Source organism: Pristiophorus japonicus, chromosome 21 (genome assembly GCF_044704955.1).
Source record: "Pristiophorus japonicus isolate sPriJap1 chromosome 21, sPriJap1.hap1, whole genome shotgun sequence".
Classification (NCBI taxonomy): Eukaryota; Metazoa; Chordata; class Chondrichthyes; family Pristiophoridae; genus Pristiophorus; species Pristiophorus japonicus.
In genome coordinates, this window is record NC_091997.1 from 94,240,157 (window position 1) to 94,261,702 (window position 21,546).

At 46.1% G+C, this 21,546-nt stretch overlaps 1 protein-coding gene across 1 annotated transcript in view; it reads left to right on the top strand.

Annotated features, from left to right (window-relative positions):
- lrrc61 (leucine rich repeat containing 61) overlaps positions 1–7,242 on the top strand; it is a 71,243-nt gene extending 64,001 nt beyond the window's left edge. Inside the window, exons 8-9 of the mRNA XM_070864229.1 lie at positions 6,338–6,460; positions 6,620–7,242. Of these exons, the coding sequence (XP_070720330.1) occupies positions 6,338–6,460; positions 6,620–6,705 (209 nt within the window). The 3' untranslated portion in view covers positions 6,706–7,242. The remainder of the gene's footprint in view (positions 1–6,337; positions 6,461–6,619) is intronic.
- The last annotated feature ends 14,304 nt before the right edge of the window (positions 7,243–21,546 follow it).

The window sequence follows — 21,546 nt, forward strand, 5'->3', positions numbered from 1 at the left end:
TCCACGCACAGGCATCTTCCACACTTCAGGATGTAGTTCAGGACCTGAATATTAGGTCCTTCATTGAAACACCTGTGAACTTCTTGACGTGGAAGCAAGTCATCCTCTATTCGAGGGACTGCCTATGATGATGATGAGTCCTGTGTTGTAGCTTCCCCAAGTTGACACCTCATATTTAGCTACGTTTGGTGCTGCTCCTGGCATGCTCTTCTACACTCCTCATTGGTCCCCTGGCTTGATGGTAATGGTTCAGTAAGGAATATGCCAGGCCATGAGGTTACAGATTGTGGTGGAATAAAATTCTGCTGCTGCTGATGGCCCACAGCGCCTCATGGATAATACGTTTTGAGCTGCTAGATCTGTTTTGCATCTGTCCCATTTGGCACAGTGGTAGTGCCACACAATACGATGGAGGGTGTCCTTAGTGTGAAGACAGGACTTTGTCTCCACAATGACTGTGTGGTGGTCACTCCTACCAGTGCTGTCATGGACAAATACATCTGTGACAGGTAGATTGGTGAGGACAGGGTGAAGTAGGGGTTTCCCTTGTGTTGCAAGTACAGCAAGTAATCTGGAAGGCAAATGGAATATTGGTCTTTATTGCAAGGGGGATAGAGTATAAAAGCAGAGAAGTCCTGCTTACAACTGTACAGGGTATTAGTGCGGCCACACCTAGAGTACTGCATACAGTTTTGGTCTCCGTATTTAAGGAAGGATATACTTGCATTGGAGGCTGTTCAGAGAAGGTTCACGAGGTTGATTCCGGAGATGAGGGGGTTGACTTATGAAGATAGGTTGAGTAGGTTGGGCCTATACTCATTGGAGTTCAGAAGAATGAGAGGGGATCTTATCGAAACATACAAGATAATGAGGAGGCTCGACAAGGTGAATGCAGAGAGGATATTTCCATTCGTAGGGGAAACTAAAACTAGGGGACATAGTCTCAGAATAAGGGGCCGCCCAATTAAAACTGAGATGAGGAGGAATTTCTTCTCTCAGAGCATTGTAAATTAATGGAATTCTCTGCCCCAGAGAGCTATGGAGGCCTGGGTCATTGAATATATTTAAGGTGGAGATAGACAGATTTTTGAGCGATAAGGGAATAAAGGGTTATGGGGAGCGGGCGGGGAAGTGGAGCTGAGTCCATGATCAGATCAGCCATGACCTTATTAACTGGAGGAGCAGGCTCAAGGGGCCAGGTGGCCTACTCCTGCTCCTATTTCTTATGTTCGTTCTCTCACCACCTGCTGCAGGCCCAGTCTGGCAGCTTTGTCGGCTAGCTCGGTCAGTAGTGGTGCTACCGAGCCACTCTTGGTGATGGACACTGAAGTCCCCCACCCAGAGTACATTCTGTGCCCTTGCTACCCTCTGTGCTTCCTCCAAGTGGTGTTGAACATGGAGGAGTACTGATTCATCAACTGAGGGAGGGCGGTAGGTGGTAATCAGCAGGAGGTTTCCTTGCCCATGCTTGACCTGAATCCATGAGACATCATGGGGTCCGGAGTCAATGTTGAGGACTCCCAGGGCCGCCCCCCCCCCCGCCCCCCCACTGTATACCACTGTGCCACCACCCCGGGTGGGTCTGTCCTGCCGGTGAGTATGATTACGTCAGGCTGTTGGTGGAGTAGTGTGTGGGACAGCTCTCTCAATGTTAGCACTGATACGTCATTGCTATACAGTATAAATGCACATGAGGCCCATGCTTGAGAGAAGGTCAGTCTGTGACCTGTCCTTTATTCCTTAGCACTCAAGTAATGGAAGTGGGTGGAGCTTCCCCTTTTATATCTGAAGGTCCAGGTTAGGAGTGTCTCCCACAAGTTCACCACCTAGTGGTCAGTGTTCTCACGGTGTACAACTTAGGTCAGTTTATACATGGATTCCAATGCTGGTTGAATACATGACGTCACCTCCCCTCCCAAAGTCTTATTGGGATCACAGGTTGAGTCTCTGGTGATTTACGCTCTCTTGTAGAGCGCCTGAGTTGGGGCTCCAGTTGTTGGGTGCTGGCCTGAGTGTCTGCTGTTTGCGGTGCCTCAGGCCTGTCCGGACTGCCCGCAGTGACTGGGCTCCCCTCCACTTGGTTCCTGTGTTCGGTCACCTGTGGAGGAGTGAACTCTATATCGTGTTCTTCCTCTGCTTCTTCTATGGGGTTGCTGAACCTCCTTTTTGTTTGATCCACATGTTTGCGGCAGATTTGTCCATTGGTAAGTTTAACTACCAGAATCCTATTTCCCTCTTTGGCAATCACAGTGCCTGCAAGCCATTTGGGCCCTGCAGTGTAGTTGAGGACAAAAACAGGGCCATTTATATCAATACATCGCGCCCTAGCATTCCTGTCATGGTAGTCATATTGTGACTGGCGCCTGCTCTCGACAATTTCTTTCATGGTGGGGTGTATAAGGGATAACCGGGTTTTGAACAGCTTTTCCTTTTCATTAGCAGCTCTGCGGGTGGAACCCCTGTGAGCGAGTGTGGTCGGGATCTGTAGGCCAACAGGAGGCGTGATTAGCGGCTTTGTAGGGAACCCCCTTGGATTCTGAGCATCCCCTGTTTGATTATCTGCACTGCTCGTTCTGCCTGGGTTTGAGGCCGGCTTGAACGGTGCCGTTCTGACATGGTTAATTCCATTGCCTGCCATGAAGTCCTGGAATTCAGTGCTTGTGAAGCAAGGGCCATTGTCGCTGACCAAGATGTCCGGTAGACCGCGGGTGGCGAACATTGCCCGTAGACTTTCTACTGTGGCAGAGGCTGTGCTTGAATTTAAAATGTCACACTCGATCCATTTGGAGTAAGCGTCTACTACAACCAAAAACATTTTTCCCATGAAAGGACCTGCGCAGTCCACATGGATGCGTGACCGTGGCTTGGCGGGCCAGGACCAGGGGCTAAGGGGGGCTTCTCTGGGCGCATTGCCCAGCTGGGCACACATGTTGCACCTGCGAACACAAAATTCCAGATCTGCATCTATCCCTGGCCACCAAATGTGTGACCTGGCAATTGCCTTCATCATGCCAATGCCTGGGTGCTCATTGTGGAGTTCTCTGATGGACACCTCTCTGCCTATCTGGGGCATGACTACACGGTTTCCCCTCAGTAGGCAATCGCACTGAATCGAGAGTTCATCCCTGCGCCTGTGTAATGGTTTAAATTTCTCAGGGCATGCCCTGTACGTGGCTGCCCAGTCCACATTCAGGACACATTTCTTGACTAGAGACAATAGCGGGTCTCTATTTGTCCAGACTTTAATCTGACGGGCTGTCACAGGTGAGCCTTCGCTTCCGAAAGCTTCAACAGCCATGACCATCTCAGCACCATGCTCGGTAGCCCCCTCAGTGGTGGCTAGAGGGAGCCTGCTGAGTGCATCGGCGCAGTTTTCGGTGCCCGGTCTGTGCCGAATTGTGTAGTCATAGGCGGCTAACGTGAGTGCCCACCTCTGTATGCGGGCCGATACGTTTGCATTTATGGCCTTGTTGTCGGCCAAAAGGGACGTTAGGGGTTTGTGATCTGTCTCCAGCTCAAATTTCCTGCCAAACAGGTACTGGTGGATTTTCTTTACCGCATATACACATGCTAGCGCCTACTTTTCTCCCATCCCGTAGCCCCTTTCTGCCTGGGACAGACTTCTGGAGGCATAAGCTACCGGCTGTAGCTGACCTTTGGCATTGACATGCTGCAACATACACCTGACACCATAGGACGACGCATCGCACGTTAACACAAGTTTCTTACATGGGTCATATAGCATTAACAGATTGTTGGAACATAACAAATTGAGTGCTCTATTAAAAGCCCTTTCCTGGCTGCCCCCCCAGACCCATTCGCAACCTTTGCGTAGGAGCACGTGTAGCGGCTCTAGCAGCGTGCTCAATTTGGGAAGAAAGTTACCAAAATAGTTCAGGAGCCCCAAGAACGAACGCAACTCCGTCGTGTTACGGGGTCTGGGTGCTCTCTGGATCGCTTCCGTCTTGGACGCAATAGGGCTGATCCCGTCTGCTGCTACCCTCATCCCCAGGAATTCTACCTCTGGAGCTAGGAAGACGCACTTCGCCTTTTTCAGTCGCAGCCCTACCCGGTCCAGTCTGCGTAGCACCTCCTCCAGGTTGTGGAGGTGTTCTTCAGTATCGTAACCCGTGATGAGGATGTCGTCCTGAAAAACCACCGTCCCTGGAATCGACTTGAGGAGGCTTTCCATATTTCGTTGGACGATCGCGGCGGCCGAGCAAATCCCGAACGGACATCTGTTGTACTCAAACAACCCCTTGTGTGTCGTGATGGTGGTCAGCTTCTTCAACTCACTCGCCAGCTCCTGGGTCATGTAAGCTGAGGTCAGGTCCAATTTTGAAAAAAGTTTGCCACCGGATAGCGTCGCAAAGAGGTTCTCCGCTCTCGGTAGCGGGTACTGGTCTTGGAGTGACAACCGATTGATGGTGGCCTTGTAATCACCACATATCCTTACCAACCCATCCGCCTTGAGCACCGGCACAATCGGGCTCGCCCAGTCACTGAATTCGACTGGCGAGATGATGCCTTCCCTCAGCAGGCGGTCCAATTCACCTTCTATCTTTTCCCGCATCACGTATGGCACCGCTCTGGCCTTGTGGTGTACTGGCCTGGCGTCGGGTTTATGTGAATCACTACCTTGGCCCCCATGAAAGTGCCAATGCCGGGTTGAAATAATGAGTCAAATTTGTCCAGGATCTGTGAGCATGATACTCGCTCCACAGAGGAAATTGAATTGACATCGCCCCATTTCCGGTTCATGACAGCAAGCCAACTTTTCCCCAGTAGTGCGGGACCATCCCCCAGGACAACCCAGAGTGGCAACATGTTCTCCGAATCTTTGTGGGTCACGACTACCGTGGCGCTGCCTAGCACCGGAATGATTTGCTTTGTGTATGTCCGTAGCTGTGCGTCAATCGGCGATAATTTTGGCCGCCTGGCCTTGGACGCCCACAACTTTTTGAACTGTTTGATACCCATCAGAGATTGGCTGGCTCCTGTGTCTAGCTCCATTGATACTGGGATGCCATTGAGGAGCACTTTCATCATTATCGGTGGCGTCCTGGTATATGAACTGTATACGTGCTCCACATGAACTCGCTGAACTTCAGCTTCCAGCGATTTCCCTCAGCGTTCATTTCTGCAATTTCTGCAGGTATTTTGCTCATCTCTGCAAACTCCAGCTGAGTGTGTGCCTCCACGCCTCCAACATGAGCTGCTGTTGGAAACAAAAGGTCCCTTGCCAGTCGATCGTCCCTGACTGCCCCTGTGATTGTCCTTGAGGTGTTGATGGCCCCATTACTGGCCGCATTGTCCCTTGCAATGGCGTGAATCGCCGTTCAGCTTGCCATTGTCTCTGTCGAACTCCCCCTCTGGGTTCGACTACATGTTGGGGCATGCACGAGAACTATATGCTGCTTTAACAATGTTGAATCTCTGTCCCAACCATTCCTTAACACAGTACCTCTAGTCTGTTCTGCAAGTGGCCATGCTCGCGTGGTTTAAATCCCAGTTTCTTGTCGCCATTGATACGTCCTTGCTATACAGTATAAATGCACACGAGGCCCATGCTTGAGAGAAGGTCAGTCTGTGACCTGTCCTTTGTTCCTTAGCACTCAAGTGATGGAAGTGGGTGGAGCTTCCCCTTTTCAATCTGAAGGTCCAGGTTAGGAGTGTCTCCCACAAGTTCACCACCTAGTGGTCAGTGTTCTCACAGTGTACAACTCAGGTCAGATTATACATGGGTTACAATGCTGGTTGAATACATGACAAGCACGAGTCCCCAGATGTTGGTGAGGGGGACTTTGCCGGGTCGGCTGGGCTGGGTGTGCCATTGCTGTATCCAAAGCCGGTGCCTGGGTGGTCCATCAAGTTTTTTTCTCTTTGTCACTTAGGCAGCTTTGCAAACAGTTTGAGTTCCTTCCGTCATTTCCTTTCTCAAAACTTGAAAGCGGGTTAGCTTGAATGGTTATTGTGTAGAGAATTCAGGATGAGGCAGCTGGATGGTCAGTAACTGGTTTCACAGTCACGAATTGAGCTGCTTCTCCGTACTGCCTCTGGTTGGCACAGTCGCTCCCTTTCTTCAGCCTCATGCCTACTAAAACTTTAAACGTCCCATTTGGTCTGCAAGTGATATTCTGTTGCCGGAAATGGTTAGTTTATCAGGTCATGATCATGTTGCTGTTTGTGGGAGCTTGCTGTGCGCAAATTTACTGCCGCGTTTCCTACATTACAACAGTGACTACACTCCAAAAGTGCTTCACTGGCTGTGAAGCGCTTTGGAACTTTGAGGTCGTGATAGGTGCTATATAAATGCAAGTTCTTTTTTCATTTTCAGAAATGTACAGCAGTGGTTCTTTTGGTGAACTACCTGGTCCCAAGAAATGGGTTGAGGACAGTTACTGGGAACTCAAACCCGTGTGGAAAATTCAGACTGATAAATCTATTGAACAGTTTTATGGTAAGGATTCTTAAGACTTGTCCGACCTACTGCACAATTTGATGCTGCAGCAACTGATCCTGTTTTAAGTGAACTTGAGCTTTTTTTTTAAAAAACTTGAGTTATTTTGTTGAATGGCGATGATTGTTTAATGACCTTTTCCCTATATTTAATGCGCAGGTATTTTGAAAGAATGCAAGGAGCTCAACAGTAAGGCTGCTGACGTCATTGCAAAAACAGAAAGGACACTCCATACTCTGAAGTAAAGTGAGCCCCTCACCCAACAGGCACAGATACCGAGCAATACTGAAACCGAAGCAGCTAGCAAGACAGCCGTCTTCTCAGCTAAATTGGATTTCTTTCTCTCTACGAAATTACTAATGAAACCAAAGAAAGGGACGGTCCCTTTTACTGCTGGGTGTTTTCTGTGCAGCTCTTTCGATGGAGTATTTATTGCACAAAGTCATGAAAAAAGCAGAACCCTGAAAACCAAGGAGGATGTATAACCTGCATGGATTGAAATATGTTTCTCTACCTCACTTTCAGCAGACAGCTTTGCCTGTTTGTCAGTTTTACACTTTCTAAACCCTTGTACTTTTGAAATCATTGAATAATGGAATACCCTATATAGTGCTTTTTATTATGCCCACATTTTAAAGATTGACAATTTAACTGGAATGAACTATTCATGTTTATATCTGTTGTGACTCAGTAAACACTGATTCATAGCCATTTGCCTCTAGTGTTATATTTTGAAACGCTGCACCCACGTGTATCCGTGATCAGATGACCATTAAAATGCACCTGCAGAAAACCAATTGCACTGAGATTTTTAAAGCCAATTTACTCTTAACTGCATAAGAACATAAGAAATAGGAGCAGGAGTAGGCCACTTGACCTCTCGAGCCTGCTCCGTCATTTAATATCCTCTCTGCAGCCATCTTGTCGAGCCCCCTCATTATCTTTATAAGTTTCAATAAGATCCCCTCTCATTCTTTTGAACTCCAATGTGTATAGGCCCAATCTACCTTCATAAATCAACCCCCTCATCTCCGGAATCAACCTCGTGAACCTTCTCTGAACAGCCTCCCATGTAAGTATATCCTTCCTTAAATACAGAGACCAAAACTGTACACAGTACTCCAGATGTGGCCTCACCAATATCCTGTACAGTTGTAGCTTTTCTATTTTTTTCTGCAAAACACTGCGGATGCTGGAAATCTGAAATAAAAAGAGGAAGTGCTGAAAACGTTCAGTGGGTCAGGCAGCATCTGTGGAGAGAGAAATTACAAGGACGAAGTTTTGTTGGTTTATATAAGTGGCCGTTTTCTAGCCGCCTTACTCAGAATTATTTTGAGCCTCGAGCACTCCCATTGGTCAGTCGCAGCTCCCCAAACGTTCGAGTGTGTCGATTCTTGAAGTGAGGTCCAGCTTAAATTTTCGATCAGGTGCCTGGGAAAAAGGTAAATGGCAAACCACGCCTGGCACCTGGTTTTAGCGATTGGACATGCACCTCTATCAGACCCAGTCTTTGAAAGCAGTCAAGCTTCATATCAAGCTGTGTTTCAAGTTTAAGATATCAGGAGAGTATTTTACAAATACGGGGTCGTGAGGACGTCGAACACTTCAGTCTCTTCGCCGGGAGCAAGCGCATACTGTGGAAGGAGCCCGTGACAACCCAAGCACTTCAACAAACCGGCACTTCAACCAACATACTCTCAACCACCGTCTGTCCAACCTGCAACACAGACTGTAGCTCCCGCATTGGACTTAACAGTCATCTGAGCACTCATTTTCAATGTGGAAGCAAGTCATCCTCGACTCCGAGGGACTGCCTATGAAGATGATGATTTTACAAATGGTGAACAAGTACATGAGTAACAGTCACGTTATATATTTACAGAAGACAACCGCCCACTTAACTCCACGAGTGGATAAAATAAAAACAGCTTGAATAACCCTTTATCATAGAATCGTAGAAATTTACAGCACGGAAGGAGGCCATTTCGGCCCATCGTGTCCGTGCCGGCCGACTAAGAGCTACCCAGCCTAATCCCACTTTCAAGCTCTTGGTCCGTAGCCCTGTAGGTCCCTTTGTTCCTCTACACTTCTCCGTGTCCTACCATTTAATGTGTATTCCCTTGCCTTGTCAGACCTCCCCAAATGCATTACCTCACACTTAGCCGGATTGAATTCCATTTACCACTGTTCCACCCACCTAACCAGTACATTGATAGCTTGCTGCAGTCTGCAGTTTTCTTCATTATCAACCATACAGCCTACTTTAGTGTCATCTTCAAACTTCTTAATCATACCATAAGTACACAAGTAAGTAATAGGAGCAGGAGTCGGCCACCTGGCGCCTCGAGCCTGCTCCGCCATTTAATAAGATCCTAGCTGATCTGATCATGGACTTGGCTCCACTTCCCTGCCCGCTCCCTATCGCTCAAAAATCTGTCTATCTCCACCTTAAATATATTCAATGACCCAGCCTCCACAGCCCTCTGGGGCAGAGAATTTCACAGATTCACAACCCGCTGAGAGAAGAAATTTCTCCTCATCTCAGTTTTAAATGGGCGGCCCCTTATTCTAAGGCTATGTCCCCTAGTTTTAGTTTCCCCTATGAGTGGAAATATCCTCTCTGCATCCACCTTGTCGAGCCCACTCATTTGTTTCAATAAGATCAACTCTCATTCTTCTGAACTCCAGTTTGTATAGGCCCAACCTAGTCAACCTATCCTCATAAGTCAACTCCCTCATCTCAGGAATCAACCTCGTGAACCTTCTCTGAACAGCTTCCAATGCAAGTATAGCCTTTCTTAAATATGGAGACCAAAATTGTACGCAGTACTCCAGGTGTGGCCTCGCCAATACCCTGTACAGTTGTAGCAGGACTTCTCTGCTTTGATACTCTATCCCCCTTGCAATAAAGGCCAACATTCAATTTTCCTTCCTGATTACTTGCTTTACCTGCATACTAACTTTTTGTGTTTCAGGTCCCTCTGTACTGCAGCACTTGGCAATTTTTCTCTATTTAAATTATAAATTGTTTTTCTAATATTTCTGCCAAAGTGCATAACCTCACATTTTCCCACATTATACTCCATCTGCCAAATTTTTGCCCACTCACTTACCCTTTTCATATGTTTTGTGTCCTCCTCACAATTTGTTTTCCCACCCATCTTTGTAACATCAGCAAATTTGGCTGCATTACACTCGGTCCCTTCATCCAAGTCATTAATATAGATTATAAATAGTTGAGGTCCCAGCACTGATCCCTGCAGCATCCCACTAGTCACTGTTTGCCAACTGGAAAATGACCCATTTACCCCGACATTGTTTTCTGTTAGTTAACCAATCCTCTATCCATGCTAATATATTACTCCCAACCCCGTGAACTTTTATCTTGTGCAGTAACTTTTTATGTGGCACCTCATCGAATACCTTCTGGAAATCCAAATACACCACAACTCTTTTGGGAGAAAAACATTAAATCGTGCCCCCCGATCTGGGGGATACACCAAACATTTTCAAGGCCCTTTTTTTGTGTTTTTTTTGTTTTTTTTTTGTTTTGTATTTTTGGGCACTAAAATCAAATTTTTTCCAAGTGCCCCCTATAAAAGGGGAGGGGGACATTAGAAACACCGACAATTAAAACAAATTAAACTTTAAAACATAAAATCAAATTAAAATTTGGTTGCCGGGGGTGATGATGCACTCCAGTCCCTCCGGCGCCCACCTCTCACGGAAGGCCGCGAGCGTACCGGTGGACACCGCGTGCTCCATCTCCAAGGACATCCTGGCGTGGATGTACGCGCGGAAGAGAGGCAGGCAGTCAGGCTGAACACCACATCCACTGATTCCCCTTATCCACCCTGCTCGTTACATCCTCAAAGAACTCCAGCAAATTTGATTTCCCTTTCATAAAACCATGCTGACTCTGCTTAATTGAATTATACTTTTCCCAATGTCCCACTACTGCTTCCTTAATAATGGATTCCAACATCTTCCCAACCAGGCTAACTGGTCTATAGTTTCCTGCTTTTTGTCTGCCTCCTTTTTTAAATAGGGACGTTACATTTGCGGTTTTCCGATCTGCTGGGACCTCCCCAGAATACCCCCAACATTCAAGTCCAAGTCATTGATTTTATACCACAAAAAGCAAGGGACCCAGTTCTGAGCCCTGCGGAACCCCACTGGAAACATCCTTTCGGTCACAAAAGCATCCATCAACCATTACCCTTTGCTTCCTGCCTCTGACCTAATTTTGGATCCAACTTGCCACTTTGCCCTGGATCCCATGGGCTTTTACTTTCGTGACCAGTCTGCCATGTGGCACCTTATCAAAAGCTTTGCTAAAATCCATATACACTACATCATACGCACTGCCCTCACCGACCCTCCTGGTTACCTCCTCGAAAAATTCAATTAGGTTAGTCAGTCACGACCCTTCTCTTAACAAATCCATGTTGACTCTCCTTGATTAATCTGTGTCTTTCTAAATGAAGATTTATCCTATCCCTCAGGATTTTTTCCAATAATTTTCCCACCACTGAGGTTAGGCTACCAGGCCTGGAATTACTCGGTCTGTCCCTTTCTCCCTTTTTAAACAAGGGTACAACATTAGCAGTCCTCCGACACCACACCTGTAGCCAGAGAGGACTGGAAAATGGTCAGAGCCTCTGCTATTTCATCTTTTGCTTCTCTTAACAGCCTGGGATACATTTCATCTGGGCCTGGGGATTTATACACTTTCAAAGCTGCTAAGCCCCTTCATACTTCCTCTCTCACTATATTTATATATAACAAGTTTTTTTTAAACCATTTTAGGAGCATAATTAAATTGGAAATTCAGAATTATTTTTCTCTCTGGAGTTTCAAAGTGCTTGGTTCTATACAAACTGACATCTTAAACAGACACTCTTATCATTTTAAACACATTGATTAGATCACCCCTCGAACTTTTATTCAAGCCCACGTTTATGCAACCTATCAATTTAACCCTTTAACTCCCAGTATAATTCTGGTGAATCTGCATTACATCACCTCCAAGGCCAATATATCCTTCCTGAGGTCTGATGCCCAGAACTGAACACAGTGCTCCAGATAGGGTCTGACCAAGGCTGTATATAAGTTCCTCTCCTTTGTATCCAGCCCCTTGAGATAAAGAAACAATGGAGACTTGTAAGAAAGGTATGGCAATAATCATGGGTGATTTTAATCTTCATATTTATTGGACAAATCAAATTGGCCAGGGTAGCCTTGAAGAGTTCATAGAGTGTATTCAGGATGGTTTCCTTGAACAGTACGTTGTGGAACCAACCAGGGAGCAGGCTATCTTAGATCTGGTACTGTGTAATGAGACAGGATTAATAAATGATCTAACAGTAAAGGATCCTCTAGGAAAGAGTGATCATAGCATGGTTGAATTTCAAATTCAGTTGGAGGGTGAGAAAGTTGGATCTCAAACCAGTGTCCTGATCTTAAATAAAGGAGATTACAAAGATATGAAGGTAGGGTTGGCTCAAGTGGACTGGGAAAATAGATTAAAGAATAAGACAGTTGATGAGCAGCGGCAGACATTTAAGGAGATATTTCATAACTCAACAAAAATATATTCCAATGAGAATGAAAAACTAAGAAAAGGGAGAATCATCCGTGGCTAACTAAGGAAATAAAGGATGGTATCAAATTGAAAACAAGGGAATACAATGTGCGAAGATTAGTGGTAGGCCAGAGGATTGGGAAATTTTTAGCAAAGGATGACTAAAGAAAAATGAGAGAGAGAAGATGAGAGTAAATTAGCAAGAAATATAACAACAGATAGTAAGAGATTCTACAGGTATATTAAAAGGAAGAGGGTAGTTAAAGTAAACGTTGGTTCCTTAGAGGATCAGCCTGGGGAATTAATTAATAATGAGGATCAGGGAAATGACATAGACTCTGAACAAATATTTTGTATCGGTCTTCATGGTAGAAGACAGTAAAAACATCCCAATAATAGATAATCAAGGGGCTATAGGGAGGGGGAACTTAAAACAATCACTATCATTAATGAAAAAGTACTGGGTAAAATAACGGGACTAAAGGTGGACAAGTCACCTGGACCTGATGGCCTGCATCCTCGGGTCTTAAAAGAGGTGGCTGCAGAGATAGTGGATGCATTGGTTGTAATCTACCAAAATTCCCTGGAGTCTGGAGAGGTCCCAGCAGATTGGAAAACCACAAATGTAACGCCTCTATTTAAAAAAGGAGGCAGACTGAAAGCCGGAAACTATAGACCAGTTAGCTTAACATCTGTCATTGGGGAAAATGCTGGAGTCCATTATTAAGGAAGCAGTAGCAGGACATTTGGAAAATCATAACACAGTCAAGTAGAGTCGGCATGGTTTTATGAAAGGAAAATCAAGACGAGCAGGATGGATAAGGGGGGGGGCAATGGATGTGGGGTAATTGGATTTCCAGAAGGCATTCGATAAGGTGACGCATATAAGGGGTCTGAGCGGCCCCAGGAGCAGGCCGGGGAGTGGAAGGAGCAGCGTGGCGGTGTACCACTCCAGGGAGTGGCACATGCTGGAGCAGGAGAGCGACGATAGTGAGAAGGGACGTCACCAAGATCCAGGTCGGTGATTGGAGCATAGGCAGGTACAGCAGGAGCGGCGAGGTCGGGGCGAAGGAGTGGCGAGAGATTGTAGAGGGACGTGTTCGGGGCCCAGGAGAGGCGAGGGACCAGGGGCAGCACGGGCCAGCCCACACTGCGAGATGTGCGCGCACTAGGTCCGTGCAGCAGAGCTGGTCTCCAGTTGTCCTGGTTAATCCTTGCCACTGGACCAAGACCTAGCTCTGTCAAGCCCATGTGGTGGCTGGTGTGAAACGGTCACCACATGTTAAAAAAATCCACGCACAGGCATCTTCCACCCTTCAAGATTTAGTTCGGACCTGGAATTTTAGGAATGTTATTGAAATACCTGTGAACTTTTTGACGTGGAAGCAAATCATCTTCGATTCAAGGGACCGCCTATGATGATGATGATGACATAAAAGGAATGAAGGGACCGAGTGTAATGTAGCCAAGTTTGCTGATGATATAAAGATGGGTGGGAAAGCAAATTGTGAGGAGGATGCAAAGAATCTGCAAAGGGATATAGACAGGCTAAGTGAGTGGGCAAACATTTGGCAGATGGAGTATAATGTGGGAACGTGTGAGATCATCCACTCTGGCAGGAAAAATAAAAAAAGCTAATTATTATTTAAATGGAGAGAAATTACAAAATGCTGCGGTACAGAGGGACCTGGGGGTCCTTGTACGTGAAACACAAAAAGTTAGTATGCAGGTACAGCAAGTGATCAGGAAGGCAAATGGAATGTTGGCCTTTATTGCAAGGGGGATAGAGTATAAAAGCAGAGAAGTCCTGCTACAACTGTACAGGGTATTGGTGAGGCCACACCTGGAGTACTGTGTACAGTTTTGATCTCCATATTTAAGGAAGGATATACTGAATTGGAGGCTGTTCAGAGAAGGTTCACTAGGTTGATTCTTGACATGAGGGGGTTGACTTATGAATAAAGATTGAGCAGGTTGGGCCTATACACATTGGAGTTTAGAAGAATGAGAGGTGATCTTATTGAAAGATAAGATACTGAGGGGGCTCGACAAGGTAGATTTAGAGAGGATGCTTCCACTCGTGGAAGATTCTAGAACTAGGGGGAATAGTTTAAGAATAAGGGGTCGCCCATTTAGAAGTGAGATGAGGAGGAATTTCTTCTCTCAGAGGGTTGTAAAATCTGTGGAATTCTCTGCCCCAGAGAGCTGTGGAGGCTTGGGCATTGAATATATTTAAGGCGGAGATAGACCGATATTTGAGCGATAAGCGAGTCAAGGGTTATGGGGAGTGGGCAGGGAAGTGGAGCTGAGTCCATGAATGATGGAGCAGGTTCGAGGGGCCAAATTGCTGACTCTTGCTCCTATTTCTTATATTCTTAAAGGCCAACAGACTTTTTGATAACTTTTTGTACCTTTGCACTTGCTTTTAATGATTTCTGTAGATGGGCACCCAAATCACCCGAATCCTCCACCGTTCCAGTTTCTCATCATTTGGACAATACTCTGATTTGCCTTCTTGAATCCAAAATGGATTACCTCACACTTTCTCGCATTGAACTCCATTTGCCAAGTTTTGCCCAGTCACTGAATCTGTCTCTGTCCATGTATGATCATTCCCTCAGTATCCTACTCCTACTTTCTCTCCATACCCCTTGATCCCTTTAGCCGTAAGGGCCACATCTAACTCCCTTTTGAATATATCTAAGGAACTAGCATCAACAACTTTCTGCGGTAGAGAATTCCACAGGTTCACCACTCTCTGAGTGAAGAAGTTTCTCCTCATCTCGGTCCTAAATGGCTTACCCCTTATCCTTAGACTGTGACCCCTGGTTCTGGACTTCCCCAACATCGGGAACATTCTTCCTGCATCTAATCTGTCCAATCCCGTCAAAATTTTAGATGTTGCTAAGAGTTCCCCTCTCGTTCTTCTAAATTCCAGTGAATATAAGCCTAGTCGATCCAGTCTTTCTTCATATATCAGTTGAATTACATTCAATACAGGCTGTGATGCCTTTATTATTAAATCTGTAATAGCTATTTTGTTGGAGTCAGAACTAACATTTGGTGATTGTACCGCCTGTTACTTTTTTTGGGGTTTTAAATGTTAGATATTCTTGGATTCATCGTCACTGAGTGCTCCCATAGGTAGGCCTCGCACCTCAAAGTGTGTCCTTTGCTCCCCAATATCTAGGTGAATATAGGCAGCCCAGGGTTCAAACAGAGTCACTATTGCCATTACAATCCAGCTTACTGGAATATATCACATGCCACCTGGACTTCAGCCTATCAGACCATGGCTCTGCCCACAGACCAGCCCACACTTGTTTAACATTAAACATGTAAATAAACAGTGCTCAGGGCACACGGTATTTATAATCACAACCTTTACTATTCTCCTGGAAATGTCACAATGACAAAGACATTACTTCTGTATCAACCTTCAACATTAAACTCATCTGTAAAACAAAGACAATATATTTAACTTACTGCCCCATGTTCATTTGCCGGCCAGACAATAATTTATATATTATTATATTATTATATTAATGAGAAAATGACTTTGTCCCAATGTTACATCAAAAAGAAAATTGTGCAGGAGGGTCGGTAATCCGCGGACACAGATTTAAGGTCATTGGCAAAAGAACCAGCCGGGAGTGAGTTATTGTGAACTGGAACCCGCTGCCTGATAGGGTGGCGGCAGCAGATTCAATCATAACCTTCAAACAGGAATTTTGAAAAGGAAACAAATATTGCAGTTCTATGGGGAAAGAGCCAGGGTGTGTGACTGATTGGATTGCTCTACCACGGAGCCGCTAGGCTGAATGGCCTCCTGTATGGTCCTATGAAATTTTAATTCCAACACCGGCAAGTTCTTTATCCGAGGACACGCTAGTGGAGGGGAGGTGGTCTGGTGAGGGGGGAGGGGGGGTGAGGCTGCTGGGGGAGGGGGTGTTGCTGGAGGCGGGGGAGAGGGAGGTTGGTGGGTGGGGGTACTGGTGGGGGGGGGGGGCGCGCGGAGGGAACCTCACCTGCTGGGAGCATGAATTGGAAAATGACCAAGATTGGCATGCCCGTGATTTCCCAGCATGCACAGGCCCTCCCACCAACGTATAATCAGACAAAGGTAATGTTGCCCTCAGTGGCCCTCTGTAATAAGAATAATAACTGTTATTTATACAGCACGTTTAACATAGTAAAACGTCCCAAGGCGCTTCACAACAGTGTTACAGACAAACAGATAAATTTGACACCGAGCCACAAAAGAAGAAATTAGGACAGATGACCAATAGCTTGTTTAAAGAGGTAGGTTTTAAGGGGAGTCTTAAAGGAGGAAAGAGAGGTAGAGAGGCAGAGAGGTTTAGGGAGGGAGTTCCAGAGCTTAGGGCTCTGGCAGCTGGGGACATGGCCACCGATGGTGGAGCAGTTATAATGAGGGATGTTCAAGAGGGCAGAATTCGAGGAGAGCAGACATCTCGAGGGGTTGTGGGGCTGGAAAAGATTACAGAGATCGGGAGGGGCGAGGCCATGGAGTGATTTGTAAACAAGGATGAGAATTTTGAAATCGAGATGTTGTTTAACCGGGAGCCAATGTAGGTCAGCGAGCACAGGGGGTGATGGGTGAACGGAACTTGGTGTGAGTTAGGACACAGGCTGCCGGGTTTTGGATGACCTCAAAGTTTACGTAGTGTAGAATGTGGGAGGCCAGCCAGGAGAGAGTTGGAATAGTCAAATCTAGAGGTAACAAAGGCATAGATGAGTAATAGGGAGTTCCTGTAAAACTGATTCACACTTGAGCCCCGCTAGTCCGATAGAAGTCTTGAGGATTCTGGCCCAGCTGCTGAACAGTGTATCCTACAGTTTGTGAGGCAGTGCATAGCATGAAAGCTGGCCCCGGTGCTGAATGAAATGATTTACCCAGGATGCCGTCACTGCTTCTTACATTTATAATCTCTTGGATGCAGTCAGTGTAATGTTTCGGGGTTTTAGCGTCACCGAACATCCCCTTAGGTGGGCCGTGCAGCCCCCAAGAACCAGAGTGTGCCTCACACCTGCCCAATATCTGGGTAAATTCAGTCAGGCCTTGCTCCTGTTCACCAGCTCTCTGGAATATAGCATGTGCCTCCATACGATCTCCTAGTTTTCGGGCAATGGAACAGGCCCTGCATGTAAATCAAAAATAAATATATTTAACATTAAACAGGTAAATGAACCTTTATTATTCCACTTGACAGCTTCATTCGTTGATTATTGCCAAATACTTTAGATGGCGAGTTTGAAAGATCTCCATCCAGGCATAATGTGAACAAACAACCCAAGGGCTTCCTCAGCTATACTTGTTTCTGCATCGCCCTGTGCTCTAGCAGACTCTCTAATGCAGATTCCCTGCAGTTTGGAGAAACAGTTTGCAGTAACTGATCTTAACCCATTGTGTGCATTATGGCAGGTAATAAAGCATTGTGTTGGCACTGACAGCTCCATGAGTGGAGGAGAAGGAGGCTACACCCAGCAGGGTAAATCAGGAAAATGTGCCTTGTAATTTATTCATTCCTGGGATGTGGGCATCGCTGGCAAGGCCAGCATTTATTACTGATCGAAATTGCCCTTGAGAAAGTGGTGGTGAGCCACCTTCTTGAACCGCTGCAGTCCATTGTAGCAGTTTTCTTTTGATATGACAGAATGGCTTGTTGGGCCATTTCAGAGGGCAGTTAAGGGTCAAGCACATTGCTGTAGGTCTGGGGTCACATATAGGCCAGACCGGGTAAAGACGGCAGATTTCCTTCCCTAAAGGACATGAGGGGATAGCAAGACTCTCTGTACCATTTACACCAGAGCACAGACTGCTCTGCCACTGTCGGCAAGTTGTTGAGTAACCAGAGCACGTAGAGTTCTGTCCCCTGCATGTTTGCAATAAAGTTCCTCACATCATAGCCTATCCATGACTCAGAATGGTTTCTTTATTAGGCCCCCTACGAGACAGAATTGGAAAGGATGTGAGGGAATTGAGGGAGCAGTTGAAAGGTATGCGACAGGAGGTCGGAGAAAGGCAGAAGGAGGAGGACAAAGACGGTGAGATAACTGCCTCGGCTATAATCCCCGAGGTGAGGGGCGAAAGTAATGGTTAAGGAGGTGGCAGAGAAATCAGGGTTCGCACCTAGGCGGAGCGGACCATGTGAGGTATTAGTGGAGATACGGGCGCTTGCGTGAATATGAAAGGTAGGGGTTGATGGAAGCACTGGTCCCAGCTGAAAGAATATAAAGGTACGACAGATGGACTTTTTAGAGGATCAGGATGGATATTTGCAATATTAGGGGTACTGGTTATAATAAAATGGATCTGGAACGGGGCACATGCCCGGAGAAATGGTGCAAACAATACGGTTGAAATAGAAATGGTAAGAATCTAAACTAAAAACCTGGAACATCCAGGATGTGTTTTATCAACAGAATGTATATAAACGTGATCACCACCGCCCTTCCGATTCTACAAAGACAAGCTACAAGGCTGCCCCTAGGGGGCCCAAAAGCATATACCTACACCGGCGGGTACAACTACATAAAGCAGCCCCTAGGGGTGGCATCCGAGTGTCAGGAGCATTTATCTTGAAGCCACAAGATAAGTGGGTAACAAAATGTTACCTGAATATTGTAAAGCTCGGGAAAGCGCATGGTAGTTAAACCTGGAACAGAAGCAATAATACATTGTCTGGACCCAGAGGGGGACACGGTCTTAGAGCCATCCTCGTTAATGGGTCATATGTCAGGAAGGGAGAAAGTGTTCAGGTCCAGCAGTGATGATTAATAGTCACGACCCCAGGACCAATAACACTACCACTAGTTACTTCCCCCCCTTACTGAAGGCCTGCCCAGCGGGTTGGTGATGAAATCGGAGGGAATGTTGTTAGTTGACAATGTGCAGCATGAAATGTTACCTGTGAGCATAAATTTAACAGCCCTATACCTGCCAGAAAAGTTTAGCCCCAAGACTACAGCGTTGTACACACGATTGCTAAACACAATCCTGAGAAAAGCTAGTGACACATCAGGAGCAAGGGAGTGTCACAAGCAGCTGAGACAGGAAGGAAGAAGACAGAGGGGATCTATAGGGAATGACATAGTAACTGGATGCACTAGATATACAGGCGACCCAGGCAGGAGTAGATAGTTTGAGGGGAACGATGGAGGTACTAATGAGGAAACAGGCCAGGACAGGGATCAAATCTTCAGAGTTAGGACCTAAAACATCCAAAATATTGCTCGAGCGTATATCTGTATTGGAAGGCCATGCACGAATAATTAACGAGCTAAATAAGCAGGAATGAGAGGATGATGTCGAGGAATGGAAAAGAGACATATGTCGTGCCTATGGGGAATGGATGATCAGTCAGGAGAGACACAATATGGATCAGATACAAACTGGACGAGTCCCAGATTGGATAAATAGCACCCAGTTGAAAGAAATGGCACAGCACACTGGGCCATTAGACGCCTGTACCCTGAAAGGAATGACTAGGGTGTATGCGGTTACAGGAGGGTGTAAGGGGAAACAAACCCCTATGGTAGGGATAATACGAGTGATCCCCATAACAAACCAAGGCTTATACCAGTATCCTCAATATGAAGTTGAAAACATGGGGATATACGAGGGGAAGAGAACATCCGCCATTACCTGATGGACCAGTATGAGATCAAAAAGAATGGAAAGATAAGGGGAATGGATATCTTTATCCGGGTGCCGGAGAGCAGGAAGCCTAACTATATACCCTCACGGGAGCAAGGATAGCTGCGGGTTTGAAATACTACGGAAGGATGTGTCATTGGAATAAGCCCTGCCCGAACCGAACCCACACATTACACCTATCAAGGACGAGGAGAATATTGTATGGTAACTAGCCTGGGAACCTATGATTACGGAGACTTGACTTGTAACTTTACAATGCCCAGATTGTCGGTGGTAGTGGGACGAGCACACATGGCGTATATACACGGCAGGAAGACAATGACATTAAATATAAGCGATGAGATGAAGCAAGATATTGATGATTACATGGAAGAGCAAGCAGCACCAATTCCCCTGTTACTTGAAGATTTAACTGAGCTCAAAGGACTATTAAGAAATAACATTAAAAGATAATATGAGCAAAGAACTGGACAGTGAAATAAAGGATAACCTGAAAAACACGCCTTGATACTTGAGATTATACATCCATGGATAAGGATCCTTTCACATACCGTAGTGGCAGTACAGATAGGAATAACCTTGAGTTGGTTGGTGATGGTATGTCACAAGTGCAAAGACAGACGAGGCATACCCGAGTAAAGTTACAAGATAGGGATTAGAATGATATCCCATGTGTTAGTCCGAGTGCAGCTGATAGTGGTGCTGATACTCCGGGGAGAATGTGCAGGCAGATACAAGAGACGCAGAGCGAAGACGTTGGCCAAGGCCCCTAACCAAGTACGCAGAAAGCCTTTGCTAGATCCAAAAAGGGGTAATCAAATACAAAGACGGCATGAATACCTGATATGAATTGTGAGTGTCCTAACCAACTATCGCCTGACCAACAAAACCGAGGCAGGAGACACACGATACAAGACAGGAAAAGGCAGCAAAAGGAAAATTGTTGTTCATGGTGGCTATTAGGGGTTACCACCTGATCAAATGGGGAATTGTAAGAACGAAAAACCTTAATTAGGAGTAAAGTAATTCGGTGTAATTAAAATAAAGTAAGAAAGACTGAGAGTAAGGTTTAAAATGCGTTCATGGTAGAATAGCTGAATTAGGCAGAATCACTAAGGTCAGAGAAATTCTTAGGAGATAAGAACACCCACAAGATTTATGTAGACAGCTCACAGAAATAATGAGAGGAGGCCACGATGTTCCAGCCACAGGAGATAACAGGGACAATGCCTCTTTTAAGCAGAGGGTAACCATATGTCTGCCAAGGACATTAGTCTGAGAATTAGCCTTGGAAGATGTTCCCAGAAATGTAACACATAACCTGTAGGGGGCTATTCCCTAGCAACAGTCGCCAGAACTGAATGTACCAATGGAATCATTAGAAATGACTGTAACCAATAAAATTAATGTAACTGTAGTAACCAATGACATTGCTGAAAACTGTATTAACCATATCATATCATAGGCAGTTCCTCGGAGTCGAGGAAGACTTGCTTCCACTATTAAAGTAAGTTCTTTGGTGGCTGAACAGTCCAACACGAGAGCCACAGACCCTGTCACAGGTGGGACAGACATTTGTCAGGGGAAGTGGGGGGGTGGCAGTGATATACCACACGCTCCTCCTGCTGCCTGCGCCTGACCTTTTCACGCTCGTGGCGTTGAGATTCAAAGAGCTCAGCGCCCTCCCAGATGCACTTTCTCCACCTAGGGCGGTCTTCGGCCAGGGACTCCCAGGTGTCAGTGGTGATGTCGCACTTTACCAGGGAGGCTTTGAGGGTGTCCTTGTAACGTTTCCGCTGCCCACCTTTGGCTCAGTTGCCATGA